The following is a 24,652-nucleotide window of genomic DNA, read 5'->3' on the forward strand; positions in this document are numbered from 1 at the left end:
ATTATTTCAATTAATTTTAACTGCCACATGTGACTGGTAGCTGCCATACAGTGCAGCTTTAACCCCTCTGTGTGTACATAAATATATATTTAAGCTGTTTGTTTTAAAGGGTCTCTTTAATATTTGTTCACATTCACTCTTTTCATTATAAAATAAGCTTCTACATAGAAATGAGTTCACTTCCTTATGAGTTCAACTTCCTCGGTGAAGAATATGATAAGTGGATAAACAGACAATCAATGTTTGATAAAAGATACTTTACCAGCTCCGTCTGAATCCTCTACCATTGGATTTATTTCTACCATGGTTGCATCATATTTCAGAAAAAGGTTGTAAAGCTTGATCATGTTTTCTGCTGCAGAATCCACAATATTGGCTGGAAATCCCATCTTCTGTGCAAGCTGAAATTAATTTGTCTCTTTATTATAGGAATGCTGTATACATCCAATCAACATTAAATTATTACAAATAAAAAACCTTGTAGTTTATCATTTAAATAATAAACATGACTCATTTACGGTCAAACATTAATCACTAAAATAGCATCTACTATCACTAAATGGTTAAACAAAAGTTTTTATTCAAAATCCTCACAAAGCAGGTAGTATGCCCATTTTACAAAGAAAGAGATTCAGGGCTTCCCTGGTGGCGCAGTGGCTAAGAGTCTGCCTGCCGATGCAGGGGACACGGGTTCGTGCCCCGGTCCGGGAAGATCCCACATGCAGCAGAGCGCCTGGGCCCGTGAGCCATGGTCGCTGAGCCTGCGCATCCGGAGCCTTTGCTCCACAATGGGAGGAACCACAACAGTGAGAGGCCCGCGTACCGCAAAAAAAAAAAAAAAAAAAGAAAGAGATTCAGAGAGGTCAAATGACTTGTCATTCGCCTCAATTCCTGTTCCTGTGTTATTCCATAGCCTCCATACTACCACTAAGCCTTATGGCCAACCTAAACTGAAAATAGAGACTTATATTTTATTAAAACTACATATAAAAGGCAGACTGATAATCCAAATGGTCCAATGGCCAAAATATTAACTCACCCTATTTTACCTTTTAGGTAATTTATGAAGAGTGTCTACCAAGCAATGAAGACACATCCAGTCAAACAAGTATTATCCCATTCATTCAAAAATCTACTGAACACCTAATATATGCTAGATTCAAAAGATATACAGGTACTTAAGCTTCTAATCTAGTAGAAAAGTTTACAGTCTTGAGCAGAGATTCCTCCCTAAATATACCTGAAGAGCTTTTTTTTTCCTTTCAATTTTTATTTATTTATTTATTTATTTTTGGCTGTGTTGGGTCTCCGTTGCTGCACATGGGCTTTCTCTAGTTGTGGCGAGCAGGGGCTACTCTTCGTTGCAGTGCACGGGCTTCTCATTGTGGTGGCTTCTCTTGTTGCGGAGCACGGGCTCTAGGCGCGTGGGCTTAGTTGTTCTGCGGCATGTGGGATCTTCCCGGGCCAGGGATCGAAACTGTATCCCCTGCATTGGCAGGCAGATTCTTATCCACTGTGCTCTTCAGGGAAGCCCTGAAGAGCTTTTTTAAAAATGCATACACCAAGGTCTCAACCCAGAAGTTGTGGTTCACAAGTTCTATAGTGGACCAAAACTCCATAATATTTTAAAGTTGTATAAGCAATTCTGAACCACTGGTATAGAAGCCACATGTCTCTTTTTTTATCCTAACTGTTGCAGCTGATCAGGAAACCTATGGAGTAGTTTTTTCCTCTCTTCCAATTGCTATCTAAGGCTACAATATATCTGACTTTCAATAACAGAAAATATTAAATTCTTTGAAAGTGAATGTGATTCTTGCAAGAAGACAAATGCAAATAATCAAATGAAAATAAAGTGGATGATCAAACTAAGAAATGTAATTTTGGGTTAAAACATTTCAAAAAAAAGAATGATGAGAAATAAAGTACCATTTCATTTAGAAAGATTTTCACTAGGTTACAATCTACTGTTTTAAATGTAAACACCTGAGAATTACAGAAGAATTCTGATCAGCCCAGTATGAAATTACTTTGTCTAGCACTGTGCTGGGAACTATTTCTGTTCACCCATCACTCAAAAAGGTACAATCTTAGTAGATTATTCCTTCAAGTATTCTTGTAAACCAAGTGTTTTCTTTCTCATTTAAATTTAAGTCTCTAGTCATCACTCTCACATAACTACCTAATGAATCAAATCTCTGTCCCCTTTAAACATTTATACCATTCACTTGCCTAAATGACTTTCTTCATGCTTTAGCAGGGAAATCTTTGTATCAGTCAAAGTTCCTGCTCTACTGTACTTCGATACCATAAGCTTCTTTTGACAGTTTCCTATTAAGAGATGTTAATTTCATTCAAACTTTAATATTCAAACTTCTTTTTAAGATGGGTCACTCATTTTTTATATATAAGCTAAACAATTTAATTAGCAGTATTACAAACATTAACAAGCAACTCTCACAGGCCATAATACTAAACTTCATGGTTAAGTTTTTCTTTTGGGGGGCTTTTTTTGGGTGGGGTGGGAATCGAATGGGAGGAAGAGGCACACAAGAAGGATGGTACAGAAAACTAGTGAAACTGTAGGCAAAATTTACCGAGTGTGTACATACACTGAGAGAAAGTCCACAGCTTTAAACAGATTCTTAAAAGCGTCCATAAAACCCCCCAAAAATAAAATCACTTATCTATCGTAGGGATATATGAGACAGTGTCCCTACCATTCCATACAACTTACAGGAAATAAAGGGGGGATAGGACATGTTAAATGCCACCATGGGGATGTAAAATCCAGACTGTGAAAAACAATAAAGTATAATTAACCCAGGTTCTTCAACAAAATGAAAGAAAATGGATGAAGAAAGTGAGGGAAAGGAAACCTATAAACTAGAAGAAGACCTATGAGACCTATTAACCAACCACAATGAAAGAACTTATGTGGATCCCAACTCAAACTGTAAAAGAAAAAAAAAATTGAGACAATTAGGGAATTTGAATGACTGGGTAAGTGATGATATTAAGAAGTTATTGTTAGTTTTACTAGGGATGGAATGGTATAGTGGCTATTTTAAAAGAATCCTTATCTTTTAAAGATACATAGTAAAATATTTATGAAGGATATGAAGAAAAACGCTTTAGATACTTCTAAAAAGTTGCAATTTCAAACTACATGTTAACATGCCTTGACACTCAAAAAAATTTTTTAAGAAGTTTTGTCAATCACTTCACTTACACAGTTAATTCTCTTTAAGGGTTGTAATTATCCAATCAAAAGCTAGAAATGTTTCGGAGTACAACATACCCGAACAGCTTGTTCCTTTTTGATGCCTTCTACAATATCAATAGGTTCTTTAACTATGGCCTCAGGAGTCTCAGCAGCAACATCTTCAATGTTGACACCACCTTGAGAACTTCCTATCAATACAGGACCCTAGCAGGAGGGGAAACAGCCAAAATATCTAGATTTTATTTTGGAACCGTCAATAAAGTCTTAAAATCTATTTGTGTACACTATAGACTTATACATCTATCACTCCCCACTATTTTTAAATTCCCTTGAGAATTTATCCTTGCATCACCTGCACAATGCCCCCCCTAAGTGTTCAATTGAAATAATGGAAAAGAAGTGAAAAGGAAGAGGAAGACAATGGCTCACCTGTGAGGGAAAAAGATTAAAAACAGATACAAATGTATACCAAACAACTTAATATAATCATATACATATGTGAAATATAACCTATGCATTTTTCACAAGAACTGAAGGGACATTAAAGTATTGTTTAAAGAACATTAAAAAAATCATATAACAGTTTACTGATATTTAATAGGGAAAGCCTAACGAACAAAAGGTCCTGATTTTATAAGCGCTAGCCCTACTAGAAGTCAGTAAAAAAGAAAGCTACCTACCTTGAAAGAATAGCTCTGGCTATTATCATGAGCAATATAAGAAGGTAAGATGATAAATACCAAACAATTAAGTTAACTTTTAAGTCTTCTAAAATCAATCAAGAAAAAACAAAGTAAAATTATCTAATAGATTTGCTAATTTATGCACAAAACCAGAAATAATCTTAACATGCAAAAACAAGGAAATGGTAAAACCATGCTACTAAAGATTATTTAATGCATCTGGAAAGGAAAATGATCTCAGCAGTGTAATCTAGGAAAAAATGATACAAAACCTTCGATTCTATTCTCAACTGTGTTTTTTTTAACATAAAGTGTGCTTAAATATGCACCCTCCCACTATTCACACAAGCAGAAAAAAGATAAGAAATAAAACATTAAATCATAAGACTTTTGTTATTTTATGTGTCACTATTTTAAAAAAAATTTCTACAGTGAATATATTATTCTTAATCCAGAAAAAAAAAAACCTCAAAAGACTAATTTCACTTTTCTATCCCAGTACCTAAGTGTTTCAGTAACAAATTCATTTCAAGGTATAATGTAAAGGAATAATATTATATTCATTACTGTTTGGAGAACAATACAGTCCTTCAAATCCTCAAAATATGGCAATAGCCAAAAGGGACCAGGGTGGGGGAGGCAGGGTGGTGGTGGTGGTGGTGGTGGTGGTGGAATTTATTATTTTTTAAAGAGAGTTAACTGTTATTTAGGCAAAAAAAGATTTAAGTATCAGCCCTCCAGGAGAAAAACTGGGTGGTTGAGGAACAAGGATGGGTGGAAGATTTGTATTTCCCTGTACATCTTTGTACCTTTTAAATTTTATACTGCCTGACTAGATTTCAATATACATGTGTAATAAAGAATTTGGCTGGCCTTTGTCCCCAGTGCATGGGAGGCAACTTCTAAACCCTCCCCTACATCTGAGAGTTTATGTTAATGAGGTGACTCACAATGGACCCCTAGATAATACAAAGGAGATGACTCAGGTGGGCACTGACCAGGTCAGAAAGACTAATGATGTGATTAGAAGGTTGGAGCTTTGAGCCACATGATATCAGCCTACACTTCCAAGAGGGAAGGAGGCCTGGAGATTAAGTTTAACTTAGTGGGCAATGATTCAGTCAATCATTCCTACTTCATAACCCCTGCACACCCCCACTGCCACTACCCAAAAATACTCTGGACATCAGGGTCAGCAAGATGGTGGAAAAGAAAGCCCCAGATTTTGCTCTCCCACAGAAACACCAACTTAACAACAACAATATATGACCCCAAATGCCTATTAGAGAAAACCAGGAAACAGTTAAGAAGTTGCAGTACTCCAAGCAAGTTCAACTGCAAGGAAATGGGTAAGAAAAGTCATTTTATTTCATCTAAGTGAGCCCCTCCCCCAAGCCAACACAGCTCAATATCCGAGAAATTGCCCAATGTGGGGCTTCCCCCTTGGGAGGGAAAGAGAAGAGTGAAATGTGCATCTAACATTTCTGCTTTTCAGGGGTCTGTCCAAGGAACTGGTTTCTGTCTCACCTGACTTGGAGGGCTAACAGGGAACCTGCAAACTCTGAATGTCTTGTGGGGGAGAGGCACTGAGAACAAAATAAAGCTCAGCAGCTTGTGACAGCACCAGAGAACTTGTAATACTATAGACAGAAGCCAACACAGCTCACCAAAGTTGGAGGAAAGCACCCAACTCATGGCTTTCTTTTTAACAACTCAAGGAAGTAGAAAAAGAAGAACAAACTGAACCCAATGTTAGCAAAAGGAAGGAAATAATAAAGATTAAAGCAGAAACATATGAAATAGAAAATTTTTTAAAAAACAGAAAAAAATTAGCAAAACTAAGAGTTGGTTTGTTAAAAAGATCAACAAAATTGACTAACCATTAGCTAGACTAAGAAAAATAGAAAAGATTCAAATAACAAAAATCAGTAGTGAAAGAGGAGACATTACAACTGATGCCACAGAAGTGAAAAGGACCATAAGAGACTACTATGAACAATCAAACACCAACAAATTGGGTAACCTAGAAGAAATAAATCCCTAGAAACATACAATCTAGCAAGACTGAGCCATGGAGAAATAAAAAATCTGAACAGAGCTATAACAAGGAGATTGAATGAGTAATCAAAAACCTCCCGACAAAGAAAAGCCCAGGACGAGATGGCTTCACTGAAGAATTCCACCAATCTTTCTCAAACTATTCCAAAAAAAAAGAAAACTGAAGAGGAGGGAACACTGCCAAACTCATTCCATGAGGCTAGCATTACCCTGTTACAACATCAGACAAAGATACTACAGGAAAACTACTGACCAATACCCCTGATGAATATTGATGCAAAAACTCTTAACAAAATACTAGCCTACCAAATTCAATAACACATTAAAAGGATTATATATCATGATCAAAGGGGGTTTATTCCTGGAATGCAAGGATGGTTCAACATAGGAAAATCAATCAGTGTACCACACCACATTAATAGAATCAAGGTCAAAAAAACCACATGACCATCTCAATTGCTGCAGAAAAAGCATTTGAAAAAATTCAACACCCTTTCATAAAAACACTCAACAAACTAGGAAGAGAAGGACTACATCAACATAATAAAGGCCACAGATGAAAAGCCTACAACCAACATCATATTCAATGGTGAACAACTAAAAGCTTGCCTTCTAAGATTAGGAAAAAGGCAAGGATGCCCATTCTCACCATTTTATCCATTATAGTATTGGAAGTCCTAGCTAGAGCAACCAGACAAGAGAAAGAAACAGAAAGCACCCAAATAGGAAAGGAAGGAATAAAATTACCTCTGTTCACAGATGATATATCATGCATATACAAAACTCTCAAGAATCCCCCCAAAAACTGGCTAAGAATAAATGAGTTCAGCAAAGTTACAGCACAAAATCAACACACAAATATGCCTTGCATCCCTATACACTGACAATGAACAATCTAAAAAGGAAATTAAGACAATGATCCAATTTATTGATATAATAGAGTCAAAAAGAATAAAATAGTTAGGAATAAACTTAACCAAGGAGACAAAAGACTTGTACACTAAAAACTACAAAACAACGCTGAATGAAACTGAAGAAGACACAAATAAGTAAACATCCTGTGTTCATGGATTGGAAGACTTAATATTATTAGAATGTTCAATACTACGCAAAGCAATCTACAGATTCCATGCAATCCCTATTAAAATCCTAATGGTATTTTTTCCCCAATACAATCTTTTTTCCACTGTCCATTTTTTTGCAAAAATAGGGGGAAAAAATCCTAAAATTCACATGGAATCTCATAGGACCCTGAATAACCAAAATATCTTGAGAAAGAAAAACAAAGCTGGAGGCCTCTTACTTCCTGATTTCAAAACATATTACAAAGCTATAGTAATCAAAACAGTATGGTTCTGACAATAAAGACAGACCTCAATGGAATAGAATAGAGAACCCAGAGATAAATCCTCATATATATGGTCAAATGGTCTTCCAAAGGTACCAAGGCTACACAATGGGGAAAGGACAGGCTCTTCAACAAATGGTATTAGGGAAACTAGATACCACATGCATAATAATGAAGTTAGACCCTTACCTTGTACATATACAAAAATTATCTCAAAATGGATGAAAGACTTAAATGTAAGACCTAAAACTGTAAAACTCCTAGAAAACACAGGGGAAAAGATTCATGACATGGGATTTGGCAATAATTTCTTGAATAAGAGAAAATCACAGGCAACAAAAGCAAACTATACAAATGGGACTATATCAAACTTAAAAACTTCTACACAGCAGAAGAAACAATCAACAAAAAGGCAACCTAGAGAGTGGGAGAAAATATATGCAAACTGTATGTGTGAGATTAATATTCAGAATATATAAAGAACTACAACTCAACCAGAAAATGAAACAACCCAATTTAAAAATCGGCAAAAGACTTGAATAGACATTTCTCCAAAGGAAATACACATCTTAGCTTAGGATGCTATAACAAAATACCAGACTGGGTGGCTTAAACAACAGACATTTATTTCTCACAATTCATGGTTCACACCCATACTAATCTCCTTATCAAATGGTTCTTCAGCCACACCCTTCATAATTATCTTCCAAATAGCTTTCTAGTTTTTTGCAATATAGGCAGGGTGAGAATTTTCCAAATGTTTAAATTCTGATTCCTTTTTGCTTAATAATTCCTTCTTCAATTCATTTCTCTCTTCTCAAGTTTTACTATAAGCAGTAAGGAGAAATGAAGCCACCCCTTCAATACTTTGCTTAGAAATCTCCTCAGCTGGGACTTCCCTTGTGGCACAGTGGTTAAGAATCCACCTGCCAATGTAGGGGATATGGGTTCGAGCCCTGGTCCGGGAAGATCCCACGTGCCGCGGCACAACTAAGCCCACACTCCAGACCCCGCGAGCCACAACTACTGAGCCTGCACACCAGAACTACTGAAGCCTGCGCCCCTAGAGCCAGTGCTCTGCAACAAGAGGAGCCACCGCAATGAGAAGCCTGTGCACCGCAATGAAGAGTAGCCCCCACTCGCCGCAACTAGAGAAAGCCCATGCACAGCAACGAAGACCGAAAGCAGCCAAAAATTTAAAAATTAATAAATCTGTTAAAAAATCTCCTCAGCTAAATATTTAATATCATCACTCCCAAGTTCTACCTTCCACAAAACACTGGAACATGAATACAATTCAGTCAAATTCTCTGTCACTTTACAACAAGGATCATCTTTTTTGCATCATCTGAAGACATGTTCTTCATTTCTGAGCCCTCACCAGAATGGTCTTTACCATCCATACTTCTACCAACATTCTGTTCATGATTATTTATATAATCTCTAAGAAGATGGAAGCTTTCTCTGTATCTCTACTTTTTTCTTTCTGAGTCCTCACCAGAATCAACTTTAAAAGTCCTTTCATGGCAATCTCAGCTTTTTCTAGCATGCACCTCAAAACTCTTCCAGTTACACAGTTCCATGACATTGGCAGTTAGGGCTTCAATATATGAATTCTGGGGGAGACATAAACATTCAATCCATAACAACATACAAATGGCCAACAAGCATGTGAAAGGGTACTCAATATTATTAATCATTGGGGAAATGCATATCAAAACCACAATATAACCTCATACCCATCAGGATAATTTCTGTCAATAATAATAACAGTGTTTGTGAGAAAGTGGAGAAAATGGAACTCTTGTACCCTGTTGGTAGAAATGTAAAATAGTGGACTCACTGTAGAGAACAGTATGGAGGTTCCTCAAAAACTTCAATATACAATCCAGCAATCCTACTTCTGGGTATATATCAAAAAAACTGAAAACAGAACCTCAAATAGATACTTCCATGCCCATGTTAACTGCAACATTATTCATAATAGCCAAGAGGCAGAAGAAACCTGGATGTCCACCAACAGATGAAAGATAAAGAAAATAATGTACATACATACAGTGGAATATTATTCAGCCTTTAAAAGTAAAGAAATCTTGACATATGCTACAACATAGATGAACCTTGAGGACATTATGATAAGCAAAATAAACCAATCACAAAAAGACAAATACTGCATGATTCCACTGATATGAGGTATCTAAAATAATCAAAATCTTACAAACAGAAAGAATGGTGGTTGCCAGGAGTTGAAGGAAGGGATAAAGGGGAAGGTGTTTTTCAATGGATACAGAGTTTCAGTTTCACAAGATGGAAAATGTCCTTGATCTGTTGTACAACAATATGCACAAAGTTCACATTATTGTACTGTACACATAAAAGCTGTTAAAGATAGTAAATTTCATATTCTATGTTTTGACCACAATTTAAAAAATAAAAACAACTCGACTAGAAACTCAGTGGGCATTTGTGTTTGCCAATATTCTGTGTATTGTCACATATCAATATGTCAGGAGGGTGACACATCCCTGAAGCAAATGGAAACTTTATGCTTGGGACTCTCCCAGACCTTGCCCTATGCATCATCTGTCCATTTTGCTGGTTCTGATTTGTATCCTTTGGCAATAGTAAAACTGTAATCACAAGTGTAGTATTTTCCTAAGTTCTGTGAGTCATTCTAGCAAATTATGAAACCTGAGGGGTACTAGGAATTCCCAAACTTGTTGCCAGCTCGTCAGAAGTGAGGGTGACCTGGGGACCCCCAAACTTGAGGCTGATGTCTGAAGTGAGGGCAGTCATGTGGAGGACTGTGCCCTTAACCTGTGAAGTCTGGCTCAATTCTGGTTACTTGGTGTCAGAGCTCACGGCAACAAACACAAAAAATATTTAATAGAAGAATTCATTGTGCGTTTCTGAGACTAAAGAAGAGAACAATGGCAAGCTTAAGTCAAGGGAAATGTTTGAAATTAAAGTCTAATTTTTACTTTCTCTATAAACTTCAAATGAAAAGGTATTCTTCATTTTCCCCTAGAAAGGCAATTCAAAATTATAAGCTTTTAAAGAGATCTAAAGAGAGAGGAAAAAACTCAGATTTAAGAAGAATCTATCAACTACTATCATGCTATTAAAGTAAAATATAGATAAATGAATCTACTGTCATGCTACTGAAGTAAAATATAAGTAAATGAATCTACAGATAACCCCCAAATACAATTTTATTCAACTGAAAAGGTAGAATCAACAAACTTTTAAAGTATTTGAACATTTTATTCTAGTTTTACTGTCCTTTTCTTTTCATATCTACTGATAAGAGAAGTGAAGAGCCACATAAAAGGCAGCACTACTGGGGGAAAAAACGTTTCTCACTAAAGTAATGATTAGATCTCCAAGAGTTCGCTATAAGTTAGAGAAAAGTCTAAAAAAAATACATATGAAATAATAAATATATAAAAGAAAGTGAACAAATTCTCTTTGTACTAATTCCCTGACCAACTAGAAAGAAACCCCATAATTTATAGCCAATTAGTCAGAAGAAAGCTTACATAGGTAAATAAAATAGAGATCAGTTAAAACAATGACTGTAGTTTTGCATATGATCATGACTGCTGAATGAACTGGTGCTTCTGTTTAAATGATTTGGTTTTAACTTTTAAATCTTAGTAATAAGCTTTCAGAACAATTTAAGTTCTAGCAAAGAACTGTAATTTCAAATAAATTAATAATGCTATTTTCACCTTCTTAACCTAAATTCCTCTTTTCTTGTTGGTCTTACAAAAGGTTTTGCCTTAAAATGGATTTGAATTTAAAATCATATGACAAAGAGGCCACTTAAAATAAGTATCTCTTTTTAAGAAAAGTATGGAAAATAAAATTTGGAATTCTCACGGCACATTTTATATTTAATCCAAGCAAAGTAAAAGACTGACACAGTTAAACGTACCATTCATTTACAGTAGACTGCAATGTTTTACTAGGAAAATAAAGCAGCAAATGTGATTTGTTAAATCAGATTTGTCTCAGTCCAGAAGTTCCCAACAGGCACTGGGAAAATGTTAAGAAATCTGATTTTTAAAAAGTACCAAAACACAGAATAGGAATTTAAATTGATTTTTTTTTTTGGCATGTCAACCCCATGGTACATATCTGCCCAGGCTTCCTAATGCAATACATACAAAGAATACCAGTAGAGTTTATGATTCATCTTCTGAAAACAGATAAGCAACAAAAGCAATTTTTAAAGATCAGTTAAGTCCTCGACTTCCCTGGTGGCGCAGTGGTTAAGAATCTGCCTGCCAATTCAGGGGACACGGGTTCGAGCCCTGGTCCGGGAAGATCCCACATGCCAAAGAGCAACTAAGCCCGTGCGCCACAACTACTGAGCCCGCGTACCATACGTGCTCTTCAACAAGAGAAGCCACCGCAATGAGAAGCCCACACACGGCAACAAAGAGTAGCCCCCGCTCACTGCAACTAGAGAAAGCCTGCACACAGCAATCAAGACCCAACGCAGCCAAAAATAAATAAATAGGTTTTTTTTTAAGCCCACATATTAAAATAAAAAAAGATCAGTTAAATCCTAAGCATATGACTTTAATTCAATCAAAATGGGCTTTTCTTTTTAAATAGCCGACTTATTTTTTGTCGTTTAATAGGAACCTGTCCAGAGGGAATCCCAAAATAGTTCTTTTTACCCCAAAAGTAACACCAACCAACTCCACATTGGCCTAATATGATAGCATCAAAGCACATTATAATGTCTTTGGCCAGATAGTTCAACTAGTACTACTGAATTTTTAGCATGAATTATTACAACTATATATTACTTGTGCAAATGAAATAAAAACATTTTTCCTTAATAAGACTCAGAGTTCTCCAAAAATTCAAGTTCTTAAAATGAATTCAAATGTGATCATTTTTCCTAATGCTTTAACATATCTTTAATACAATATATTCACTGTGTTACATTCATATCTTTAATAACACATATTCAGTTTGCTACATTTATTCTAATCAAGATGAGCTACTCTGTGCAATATTACAGGACTCATATCTCAAACTGTCCAGGCACATACACCTTGTTCCTGGCTATAACAGAAAGTAAAAACATTAATAACTAACAAAATGATAGATGTTGATATATAACATCAATGAAAAGGAAAAGAAAATGTAGTGAAAATAAATGAATTTGTAAAAACATAATTTTTGCAAATATTTGTAATATATAAGGTTATTGTCATGGGATTTCTAAAGTAACTTACAAAACTAAATTCTATCACATAAAGAAACCTACAGAGGTAAAGACATCACTTACAAACAAAACAATGTTCTTTAATCTTATATTCTGAGTGGGTTTTTACTACCATCTAGTGTTATACCTTAAAAATACTTTCTTATAAAAATTCAAAGTTACAAAAGATATTTTATAATATCACTCAAACATTACAAGAAAACTTAATGAACTGTAAAAAAAATCACAATATGGAAAATAGCTATTTTTAAAAAAGCTGTTTTATATAAGAAAACATTTTCATGACCCCTTAAAATTTTTGTTACATTACTAATTACGTAATTAGTGATGTTCTACATCAAATCCTGACTAGGGCTACCAAATATGTACCCAGGCTGCTTCAAAAGACAAGCTAGTTACTACACAGATTCAGCTCATAAAAGTTAACCAATGCACTCAAAAAGCCAGATAATTACACCATAAAATCACTGTCAATGCCCTTTCCAAGCCCTAGGTCTATGAAGGAATTTTCTCTTCATGTGATGCCTTAAGTTCACTGCTAGCATTCTAAGTTCCATAAAGAGAGCAGAGCAGAATAAGGTTATGCTCCTTAGAAGCATACTGTTTCCTATTGAATGCCATCCTTGAACTTACCAAGTATCAAATCCTCTTGTGAAACAAACCGCAAACTATCAAAAATACGAAGAGGTTGAAAAAGAAAAAGATGAGGCCAGGGATACACATTCTCTTAGTGGTTCCAGAGACTTTCTCTTTGGTTAGAATATCTTACTGTGCTAGAAATTATTTTCTCAGTCTATGGAATCTAAAGGTGAATCAGAAATGATTTAAGCTGCTCTTAGCAAATTAACAATTTGGAAATTCTGTGGATTTTATTTCAGCATGGTTTTGCCTACAGTTTTTATTACCACAATATTATAGTATTAAGTCTGATGGCATTAATCATGTTGGTTTTTAAAAATGACATAAAAATATTGTTCCCATGACATATACAAATAGATTATGGACCATACCTTTTTAACCCTTCCCATACAAATAGAAATAATAATCAACTTTTGAACTTGAATGTAATAAGATCATCCTAAATGTATCATGTCTACAATTACTCACTTGAAATGACCTTTCCATTGTAATAGCAAAGTAGTATTCTCTCCTGGGATATCTTCGCTCACAAACCAATACTTGATTGCATATTCTGCCCTTTTCTCCTGTTTGCTTGGTAAACAACTTTCTCCCAATCATCTGTGAGGAAACAGCTTTTGCTTCTTCTGGACTAAAATAAGAAAAAGAACTCAAACTCTTTTCTCCTCCAACTGAGAAAAATAAAAGCACATGACAGCCAAAATCTTACCTCATCTAATATTTAAATCTCAGTATTTTTATCAATTCAATAATAAGGGGCATCTTTTACAAATATACATTGTTTTCTTTAATAATGGTGTCTGTATGTGTAAAACATAACTTACGAGAAAACTATCTTCACTCCCCCTTTGAGGCCACTTTCAAATGTTCCTTTTCCTCTACCACCAGCTAAAACTTGTGCCTTTATCACAACATCTTTTGAACCTAGAAGAAAAACACTTCTATTAGATACAAAGCATGGAGCAGCATGCAACACACAATATTTTGTTATTAAAAATACATACTAAGCAGTGTTATTAAATGTAGTAAAGTCTCATTTACCCACAATGTCAAAAAAGGAGGCATTCCATGCATATATATTTTCTAGATTAGAACACTAAAACATTCACCACCTGAAGACCCACAAACTTAAAAAAATGAGCCACTCATATTAAGCCATTTCTTAAAGCATACTGAAAATAATTTTACCTTTCCCTGATACTTTAAATATCTAGTACTTTGCAAGGTACTAAAAGTACAAAATTGAGGGTCAAATGTCTTCCTAACAATTTCTTCCCTCTATTGATATGTAAACTTACTACACTATGACAATTTGAGTTATAAATGCTGCTTTGAGTAGAAATGTACCATGACTTTCAGGGAAAGTGCCACTATTGATACCAATTCACATTGTCCCACTAACAGAAAGTCCTCTTAATATACATTCGTGAGCTGTACTGTTGTGAGAGGACTATCAGGAGTTAAGGTATGTTTATCAAAAGATTCTAGAATGTTACACTTCTAAGTCTTTAAAACATTTTTTAAGAAATACTCTGAATTTTTCTTCTTTAACAGGTAAACTGGTCTCTCTCTTTTCTTCCCCTTTCTAACATGCTGAAGAAAATTACCAAACTAGCTGTTTAAGCCTAGGTACTACTCTTCATGACCCAGAGCAATACATCTTAGAGGGGCATTCTGTCTCCCGAGACAGGCAGAATTTCAAAGCCTCCTCATGTCGCTTCTCATGGTATTTTGCCCATACTAGCAGTGTAACACCAATATTACATTATGAAAAACAATTAACCTTTGAGGTCAGGGTTAAGGACATTGTCTTATTCGTTGTATCCCTAGCACAAAGCAGTTCCTGGGATATAACCACCACTCCATAAATGTGTATCTGAATAGGCTAAAGATGGGAATTCTACTACTGGGGAAAGGCCACTCTCTAATGCACATATACCAAGCTGAACGAGAGCTGATCAAGGAGGTAACAAATAGTTTGTGATCAAACAAATAAGAAATGACCAAAAGTTAACACTTAAACAATTACTACAAAACGTTTAGAAAATTAATGATATAAATGTGTCCACACTGGAAATGTACACTTAAGTCAGAAGACAGCCCTATGAATCAGTCCAGGCAGTTTCTTTTAAAAAAAAACCCTCTTTCTCATACTCCACATCCATTCAGTCATGAAATCATAGTGGTTCCACCTTCAAAATGTATCTAGAATCTTGACCACTCTTCATCACCTCCATTTTAGGCCCTGGTCCCAGCCACCATTACATCTCGCCTAGATTACCCTTGTCCCCAAAAGAATATTCTCAAAGCAGCAGCCAAAGTGCACATATAACTCCTCTACTTAAAACCTTGCACTGAATGCCCACTTCACTCAGAGTTAAAGCCACAGTCCCTACAATGGCCTCAAGGCCCCGTGTAATCCCCCAGCACCCTTGCCCTTTGTATCATGACCTCTTCATTGTTCACCCCACACCAGCAACTCTAATCTTCCTGTTCCTGGGCATGTCCCTCCCTTCCTTTAGGACTTGGCACTGATGCTCCCTCTCTCCCTGAATACTCTTCATCCAGGTATCTGTTTGGGAAAGGTCCTCATTCCCTTCCAGTTTTTCTTTAAGTCTAAATTGTCCATGAGACTTACCCTGATCACCCTACTTAACACTACCAACTGCCCACCCATGACCAATCCCCCTTAGCCCGCTCATTTTTTTCCATAGAAGTCATCACCTTCAAATCATAACATATAATCTTCCCATGTTTATCATTTTTGTTTTGCTCCCCCACTAAAATATAGACTCCAGGAGGGCAGAATCTTTGTTATGTTCATTGATGTTTGCAAGGTCCTGGGAGGGTTCCTAGCACATAATATTTTCTGAATGATAAATAAAAGAACATTTAGAAATCAAGAGAATTCTTATGAATCTAGATCTTCCACTGCTCTTGAGAAACACAGAACTGGAAATCCTGGGCCCTGCAACTGGAACTGACCACAAGTGCCTTGTTTACACAAGACATCATTTCAATTTGCCATAGTCCCCACCATTCCCAAGTGCCACAACTAATATTAGATGAAGATTAGAGAAAGTTTAGAAATTTCCTTAAAAGTAACAATAATTTTCTTACTGAGAAGACAACAAGTAGTCTCAGGGACTATGGCAAATTAGAGAGTTCATGCCCGAACTAAAAGGAGCAGCCACTAGTCATTCTACCTGTTTCTGGTTACCTGTCAAGTCAGTTTTCTAGTACTTCAGCAATATTCATTTATCTCCAAAAAGGATACCTATAATCCAAACAGTGTAAATGTAATGTAAAAATGGACAACAGTTAAACTGGTGCTCTGCTGGGCTAAATTCAAACATTCCTATTAATTAAGCTAGGAACTTAACATATTGAGCTATTAAGTAAGAGTAATGAAGCTCTATTTTTTCAAAAACATTTTATAAGAAGAAGGTTCTTCCCTAAAGCGTCAATTTTCTTTTTTTAAGAAAATAAACTCCGTAAGGGCACAGATGATTCTTCAAAAATTCCTTCTAAAAAAGCCCTTCACGGGGACCTCCCTGGTGGTCCACCCTGGCCAGGGAACCAGATCCCGCATGCATGCCGCAACTAAGAGTTCACATGCCATAACTAAGAAGTCCATGTGCTTCAACTAAGACCTGACACAGCCTAAATAAATTAATAAATAAATTTTTTAAAAATAAAATAAAAAAGACCTTCACAACAAAAGAAAAACAAAAAAAAGTAATGACATACAATCTCATCAACTATCAAGACAGGGAGAAGAATTAAAGATAAATCTGAGGACAACTGACTAAAACAAAGATTTTATTCAATTCCATTAATTCAGTCAACAGTTACATCTACATACCAGACACTGCACTGGAGTTGTAGATACAATGATGAGCAAATCAGTCTTGCTAGATTTCGCCCTTTGCTCTAGCCAGACAAGATCGTTTATGGATCCCAAGATTGTCTTTAAAATATATTCCCCATCCCTCCTAGCTTTAGTCATTCACAAATGTTGTAAGTATTCCTCATTTACAGTCATCTAATAAAACACTGGAAAAAGGAAAAAGAAGGCAAAGTCCTACTGTATGCCATTAGAAATCTCCCTCTGGGCTGACATTCATTAATTGACACCCTCTGCATGTTTATTCACCCAGAGAGAAATTCTATGTTAACTATACTAGAATCCAAACTATATTTCCACAGTCAATAGGGAAATCATAAGAACTCTGCCAAATGCCTTACTGACATCATATTTTCTTGTAACTACAAGAAGGAGGTGGGAATCTGCTCTTAGAACTGACCCCAAATTATAACTACTTCATTTCTCTGTGCTTAACAACCATCCCTTTGATAATCCATTCCAGAAACTTCTCCATGATCTTCCAGCTCATCAACCTTCATTTGTGGACTCATATATAGTCTTTTAAAATATTGGAATTAGATTTCTTTCTAACCATTCTTCCATCCCTAACTTCAGTTATTCACAGCAGGTAAAACTTGCCTCCAGGACAGTGTTTTCCAACTTTTGTCACATTATGACACACACAGAAAATGACAGAATTTGTAGGGAATCCTGGGGAAAGAGATCAGAGCTATTTTGGGAGGAATTACCAGCTATAGGGCTCAGTGGCCCCAGTCTCCATGTTAACTCAGCTTCTCTTGCCACCCACAACGACAAGCAATTTTGTCACACCTGTAATGCATTTATGCCCTAGTATATTGCTTGATGAGATAAGACTTTTTAAATAAATGGGAATTAACATTTTATGAATTTTGCAGTAACTGAGAAGCAAAAATTAGCCAAAGTCAGCACCGGGAATTGCTAGCTATATGGAAAAAACCAGGTGTATTTCTAGGGCACCTCATACCACACCCTGTGCAATTATATCCCATAATCAATATCTTCTGATATTAATGACTCACCACAAAAAAAAAAACAACTGTCTCAACAACCTCAAAGTAGCTAGGAAATACATCTTTTAAAAAGTAGTATTTCTGCTCCTCTAGATTTAAAGGTCCTTATTAGTCACTAATCCCACTCCCATACTACAATCATCATTTGCAGCCTTCTTTGACAAAGACACACTTTCTAGATAAACAAGATACATTCTGTTCCAAGGAGCTGAAAATCAGAGCTGCCTACCTGCTCCTTACTACTTGTAAGTCCTGGTTCCAGAGAACTTGCCAGAAATACTCACAGTTACAGTATATCCTATATATATTAACTATTCCTTTTTCTACAGCTAAAAATCATTACAGATTTTTACAATGAGTAAAGAAATCAAGAAACTGGCATCTGAATAAATCCTACTCATTTTATGAAAAAGTTTGTACACAAATTATTTCTTTCTGACAAAACAGTGAAATTTGACTAAATGAGAAAACATGGAAAACTAATTAAGAAAACCAATTATAATAATTTGGAAATAAAAAAAGAAATACTAGCTTTCACTGACTTCATTAAATCAGGCCCTTTAATCAGTGGTATGAAAAACAGTTTATGCCTTCAGCATTATTAAGAAGGAAAGAACTGGTAAACAAAATATGCATCACTCAAGAGATTAAACTAACAAAATAAAAGAACAAAGTCAAGGGTCTGAAATTCATCCTTAAGGATAGAAGGGTAGGATAAGAAAACCTTATACTTTCTCAATTACATTTCCAAATTTTCCTTCTTATTTAGCTGGGTCTTCTTTAGAAATTAACATTTAGGTCATATATATAAGACTGAATCTCAAGAAGGTAGTTAATAAAGTGCCTTTGCAAGAAATACTACAGAAATACAATTATGAGTTTTCTTAAAGTCTTGACCCTTAAGAGTCTCTAACATACATAGAATTTTAAAGGTTAAAATGAGGTACATCTTTTACCATGGACAAGTTCAAACAACAAGACACCATTAATTAACAAAAATTTCAGCAAAAGTACTATGAATTTACATAAGGCTTTTGCTGAATAAAAAGAAGCTTGCTTGTAATCTGAATAAAAAGAATTGTTTTCCTAAGCTTTCAACAAAATTCAACACCCATTTATGAAAAAAACCCTCCAGAAAGTAGGCATAGAGGGAACTTACCTCAACATAGTAAAGGCCATATATGACAAACCCACAGCCAACATCATTCTCAATGGTGAAAAACGGAAACCATTTCCTCTAAGATCAGGAACAAGACAAGGTTGTCCACTCCCACCACTATTGTTCAACATAGCTTTGGAAGTTTCCACAGCAGTCAGAGAAGAAAAACAAATAAAAGGAATCCAAATCGGAAAAGGAGAAGTAAAGCTGTCACTGTGTGCAGATGACATGGTACTATACATAGAGAACCCTAAAGATGCTACCAGAAAACTACTAGAGCTAATCAATGAATTTGGTAAAGTAGCAGGATACAAAATTAATGCACAGAAATCTCTTGCATTCCTATACACTAATGATGAATAATGTGAAAGTGAAATTAAGGAACACTCCCATTTACCACTGCAACAAAAAGAATAAAATACCTAGGAATAAACCTACGTAAGGAGACAAAAGACCTGTATGCAGAGAACTATAAGACACTGATGAAAGAAATTAAAGATGATACAAATAGATGGAGAGATATACCATGTTCTTGGACTGGAAGAATCAACATTGTGAAAATGACTATACTACCCAAGCAATCTACAGATTCAATGCAATCCCTATCAAACCACCAATGGCATTTTTCACAGAACTAGAACAAAAATTTTCACAATTTGTATGGAAACACAAAAGACCCCAAATAGCCAAAGCAATCTTGAGAAAGAAAAACAGAGCTGGAGGAATCAGGCTCCCAAACTTCAGACTATACTACAAAGCTACAGTAATCAAGACAGTATGGTACTGGCACAAAAACAGAAATATAGATCAATGGAATAGGATAGAAAGCCCAGAGATAAACACACACACACACACACACACACACACAGGTCACCTTATCTTTGATAAAGGAGGCAAGAATATACAATGGAGAAAAGACAGCCTCTTCAATAAGTGGTGCTGGGAAAACTGGACAGCTACGAATAAAAGAATGAAATTAGAACTCCCTAACACCATACAAAAAAATAAACTCAAAATGGATTAAAGATCTAAATGTAAGGCCAGATACTATAAAACTCTTTGAGGAAAACATAGGCAGAACACTCTATGACGTAAATCACAGCAAGATTGTTTTGACCCACCTCCTAGAGGAATGGAAATAAAAACAAAAATAAACAAATGGGACCTAATGAAACTTAAAAGCTTTTACACAGCAAAGGAAAACATAAACAAGATGAAAAGACAACCCTCAAAGTGGGAGAAAATATTTGCAAATGAATCAACTGACAAAGGATTAATCTCCAAAATTTACAAGAAGCTCATGCAGTTCAATATCAAAAAAACAAACAACCCAATCCAAAAATGGGCAGAAGACCTAAATAGACATTTCTCCAAAGAAGATATACAGATTGCCAACAAACATATGAAAGGATGCTCAACATCACTAATCACTAGAGAAATGCAAATCAAAACTACAACGAGGTATCGACTCACACCGGTCAGAATGGTCATCATCAAAAAATCTACAAACAATAAATGCTGGCGAGGGTGTGGAGAAAATGGAACCCTCTTGCACTGTTGATGGGAATGTAAATTGATACAGCCACTATGGAGAACAGTATGGAGGTTCCTTAGAAAAGTAAAAACAGAACTACCATATGACCCAGCATCCCACTACTGGGCATATACCCTGAGAAAACCATAATTCAAAAAGAGTCATGTACCACAATGTTCATTGCAGTACTACTTAAACAGCCAGGACATGGAAGCAACCTAAGTGTCCATCGACAGATGAATGGATAAAGAAGATGTAGCACATATATACAATGGAATACTACTCAGCCATAAAAAGAAACGAAACTGAGTTATTTGTAGTGAGGTGGATAGACCTAGAGACTGTCATACCGAGTGAATTACGTCAGAAAGAGAAAAACAAATCCCATATGCTAACACATATATATGGAATCTTAAAAAAAAAAATGGTTCTGAAGAACCTAGGGGCAGGACAGGAATAAAGATACAGACATAGAGAATGGACTTGAGGACACAGGGAGGGGGAAGGGTAAGCTGGGACGAAGTGAGATAGTGGCATGGACATATATACACTACCAAATGTAAAATAGACAGGTAGTGGGAAGTGGCCATTTAGCACAGGGGGATCAGCTCGGTGCTTTGTGACCACCTACAGGGGTGGGATAGGGAGAATGGGAGGGAGACACAAGAGGGAGGAGATATGGGGATATATGTATATGTATAGCTGATTCACTTTGTTATAAAGCAGAAACTAACATATCATTGTAAATCAATTATACTCCAATAAAGATGTTAAATAAATAAAGTAAGTAAGTATGTATATGCCCTTCAAGCCAGCAGTTTCACTCCTGGGATTCTGTACTAAATAAATAAAACCATCAGTCCTTAAAAAAAAAAAAATTGTTTCTCTGATTAACAATAAACAAAACTGCAAATTAAAAATCATGCTTCCTTGACATATTTACTCTACCAAATGTAAAACAGATAGCTAGTGGGAAGCAGCTGCATCACACAGGGAGAACAGCTCAGTGCTTTGTGACCACCTAGAGTGGTGGGATAGGGAGGGTGGGAGGGAGACGCAAGAGGGAGGGGATATGGGGATATATGTATACATATAGCTGATTCACTTTGTTATACAGCAGAAACTAACACAACATTGTAAAGCAATTATACTCCAATAAAGATGTTTAAAAAAAAAATCATGCTTCCAAGTCAAGGAAATCAAGGCTACCTCATTCAAAAACATATCATATAATATATGACAACTTTCTGATCTTCTACATGCTCTCACTTTTGAAAGAAAAACCCATTCTAGAAACAAATAAGTACAAATAGAGATGAAGACTTTTACAATTTTAAACAGTTTAAAATGTTCCACATCTTTCTTGAAAAACTAATAGAAGTCTCCACCAAAGCACATTTAAAACCATATTAATCAAATGTACATACAAAAGAGATTAATTTTGGTAATCTACATAAAATTGGTGGGATTTTACATACTACTACGAAGAAAATGCAGTGTATAGCTATTACATTACTCATTATCATGTTCTCTTATTAAATCCTTAAAAATATAAAGTGAAGCATACTTTCCAAACTCAAAATTTATTTTTTAATTAAAAGATTAATATAAATTCAAATTAACAAAACCTATTGTTTCTGTTATCAATAAAATAATCTAATAAACATAGGCAACTATTTAATTCATTTAACGATATTAACATTTATTGATTACCTAAGTGTCAGGCCCTCTTCTAAGAGGTTGGGATATATCAGTGAACAAAATAAGACAAACAAACCCTGCTCTTATAGAGCTTACATTCTAATGCTCAACTTCTTTTTTCGCCCTTCTGGCTCTCTATTTTTCATGTCCAAAAAAAAAGACGGGAGAAATACTGGACCTCTCTTTACAATCGCATAAACAGGTAAGATTTTCTGTCACCATTTCCCTGAAGAATCATCACAGACAGAATTTTCTTCCCCATAGTTGTAACTAAAAACAGGACTTCATAAGTCACAAAGAGAAAGACAAATACCGTATGCTAACACACATATATGGAATTTAAGGAAAAAAAAATGTCGTGAAGAACCTAGGGGTAAGACAGGAATAAAGACACAGACCTACTAGAGAATGGACTTGAGGATATGGGGAGGGGGAAGGGTAAGCTGTGACAAAGCGAGAGAGAGGCATGGACATATATACACTACCAAACGTAAGGTAGATAGCTAGTGGGAAGCAGCCGCATAGCGGAGATCAGCTCGGTGCTTTGTGACTGCCTGGAGGGGTGGGATAGGGAGGGTGGGAGGGAGGGAGACACAAGAGGGAAGAGATATGGGAACATATGTATATGTATAACTGATTCACTTTGTTATAAAGCAGAAACTAACACACCATTGTAAAGCAATTATACTCCAATAAAGACGTAAAAAAAAACAGGACTTCAGCTTCCTGAAGCTTTGATTCTTAAGTTATCAGCACTACGGGGCACAGAATAATCTCATAATAATTTTAGGATGCCAAAAATCATAAGTTCCACCTTCTCTTTTACGTTAATAAAACTTATTTTTTAAATATAAAATAAAAGCCAAAAGTTGTTATTAAACCAAAAGTAAAGTTCATATCTTATCAAAGATCCCATGTCGAGATAGTATAAGTTTTTCTTAATTTAGTACCTAATTTTTTGGCAATTGCATAAGCCTCATCTGGTGACTTAGCCACGTGTCCTTTGGGAATGGAGACGCCAGCTTCTTGCAACAATTCCATACTCATGTATTCATGTAGTGAGAGATTCCTTTGCTGTTGCTGCTGTATTTGGAGTCCATGGTTGTTAAATAATCCAGAACTTCCCAGAACCTAGAGAAATTGGGGACATATTTATACAGAGAGTGATTTAGCAGTAATTCTCGTTAAAAACACCTTCTCAAAATACTTTAGAGTACTCCGTTCTTCAAAACTATAACAAAATTGTTATATTAAGACATCAAAATATAATATTCAGAGTAAATTACAACACAAAACTAAGAGCTAATCTACTAGCTAATATCAAATGTTACCCTTGTAGTTTTAACTATTTCCTCATCACCTCTAGTCCTTATCTTTTATTTGAGCTTTACTACCGTATCTCTAATGATCTACAGAGCATTTCTACCTCAATGCCAAATTTCGCAGATCTAAAACCCATCTCCTATTTCCACCAAATCAAAAATCCTTCCCATCTTTCTTCTCTCCACCCTTCCTCCGGCACCTAACAAATTGCCTGACACTAGAGATAACTGAATGATTTGGTAGCATTAAGCTTTCATGCATTCGAAGCTCAAACCCCTACTTCATCTGTAGTGCACATTGTGGTGTGCTGCCCAGATCCTCCCTTGGGACCAAAGCATTCATAGCCCAGCTGCTGGGAGTGTTGGCAGCTGACAGGTCTCAGCTGAGTCCCCTCACTGGAGCCTCCCTGCCTTAAGTCATACCTCCTTTCCCACTGTCAACCTGCAGCCAATGACTGGCCAATGAGGGTTAAGGGAAGGATGTAAAGACCTGGCACCTCACCCCAATTTGGGACAATTCAGGACCATCCTAGCTGCAGACCTTCCATAGGAAGAGCAGAGGTCCCCAATGCACTGCACCACAGTTCTATGACTCCCTCTATTCAGTCCCCCTTCCTTCACTCTCCCACAGTTGTTGATCCAGAGATCACTTTCTAGTAAACTTCCTCCATGAAACTCTCCATCTAATAGTCTGCAAATTACAGCTCAGAGAACCAATCTGCAACATCATCTTTAATGCATTCCTTCTAAATGATTCCTTTAACTGGTGTCTCCTTTACAAACCCAGTTCAGGTGTATGTCCTTCACAACTGGACTG

General features: G+C 35.9%; 1 protein-coding gene across 4 annotated transcripts in view; it reads right to left on the bottom strand.

Moving 5' to 3' along the window:
* The window catches only part of SUCLA2 (succinate-CoA ligase ADP-forming subunit beta), a 48,230-nt gene that overhangs the window by 17,429 nt on the left and 6,149 nt on the right, over positions 1-24,652 (bottom strand). For 3 of the 4 annotated variants that reach the window (XR_007473039.1, XR_007473041.1, XM_004274592.3), the window contains exons 2-6: positions 23,464-23,644; positions 14,024-14,123; positions 13,668-13,830; positions 3,302-3,430; positions 263-401 (exon numbers count right to left, since the gene is read on the bottom strand). Coding sequence is in view for 1 of the 4 variants with exons in the window: in XM_004274592.3 (XP_004274640.1) it covers positions 263-401; positions 3,302-3,430; positions 13,668-13,830; positions 14,024-14,123; positions 23,464-23,644 (712 nt within the window). In the remaining 3 variants the exon portion in view is untranslated. The remainder of the gene's footprint in view (positions 1-262; positions 402-3,301; positions 3,431-13,667; positions 13,831-14,023; positions 14,124-23,463; positions 23,645-24,652) is intronic. The other variant, XR_007473040.1, reaches the window with a different exon arrangement.

The sequence above is a fragment of the Orcinus orca genome, chromosome 18 (assembly GCF_937001465.1).
Source record: "Orcinus orca chromosome 18, mOrcOrc1.1, whole genome shotgun sequence".
Lineage (NCBI taxonomy): Eukaryota > Metazoa > Chordata > Mammalia > Artiodactyla > Delphinidae > Orcinus > Orcinus orca.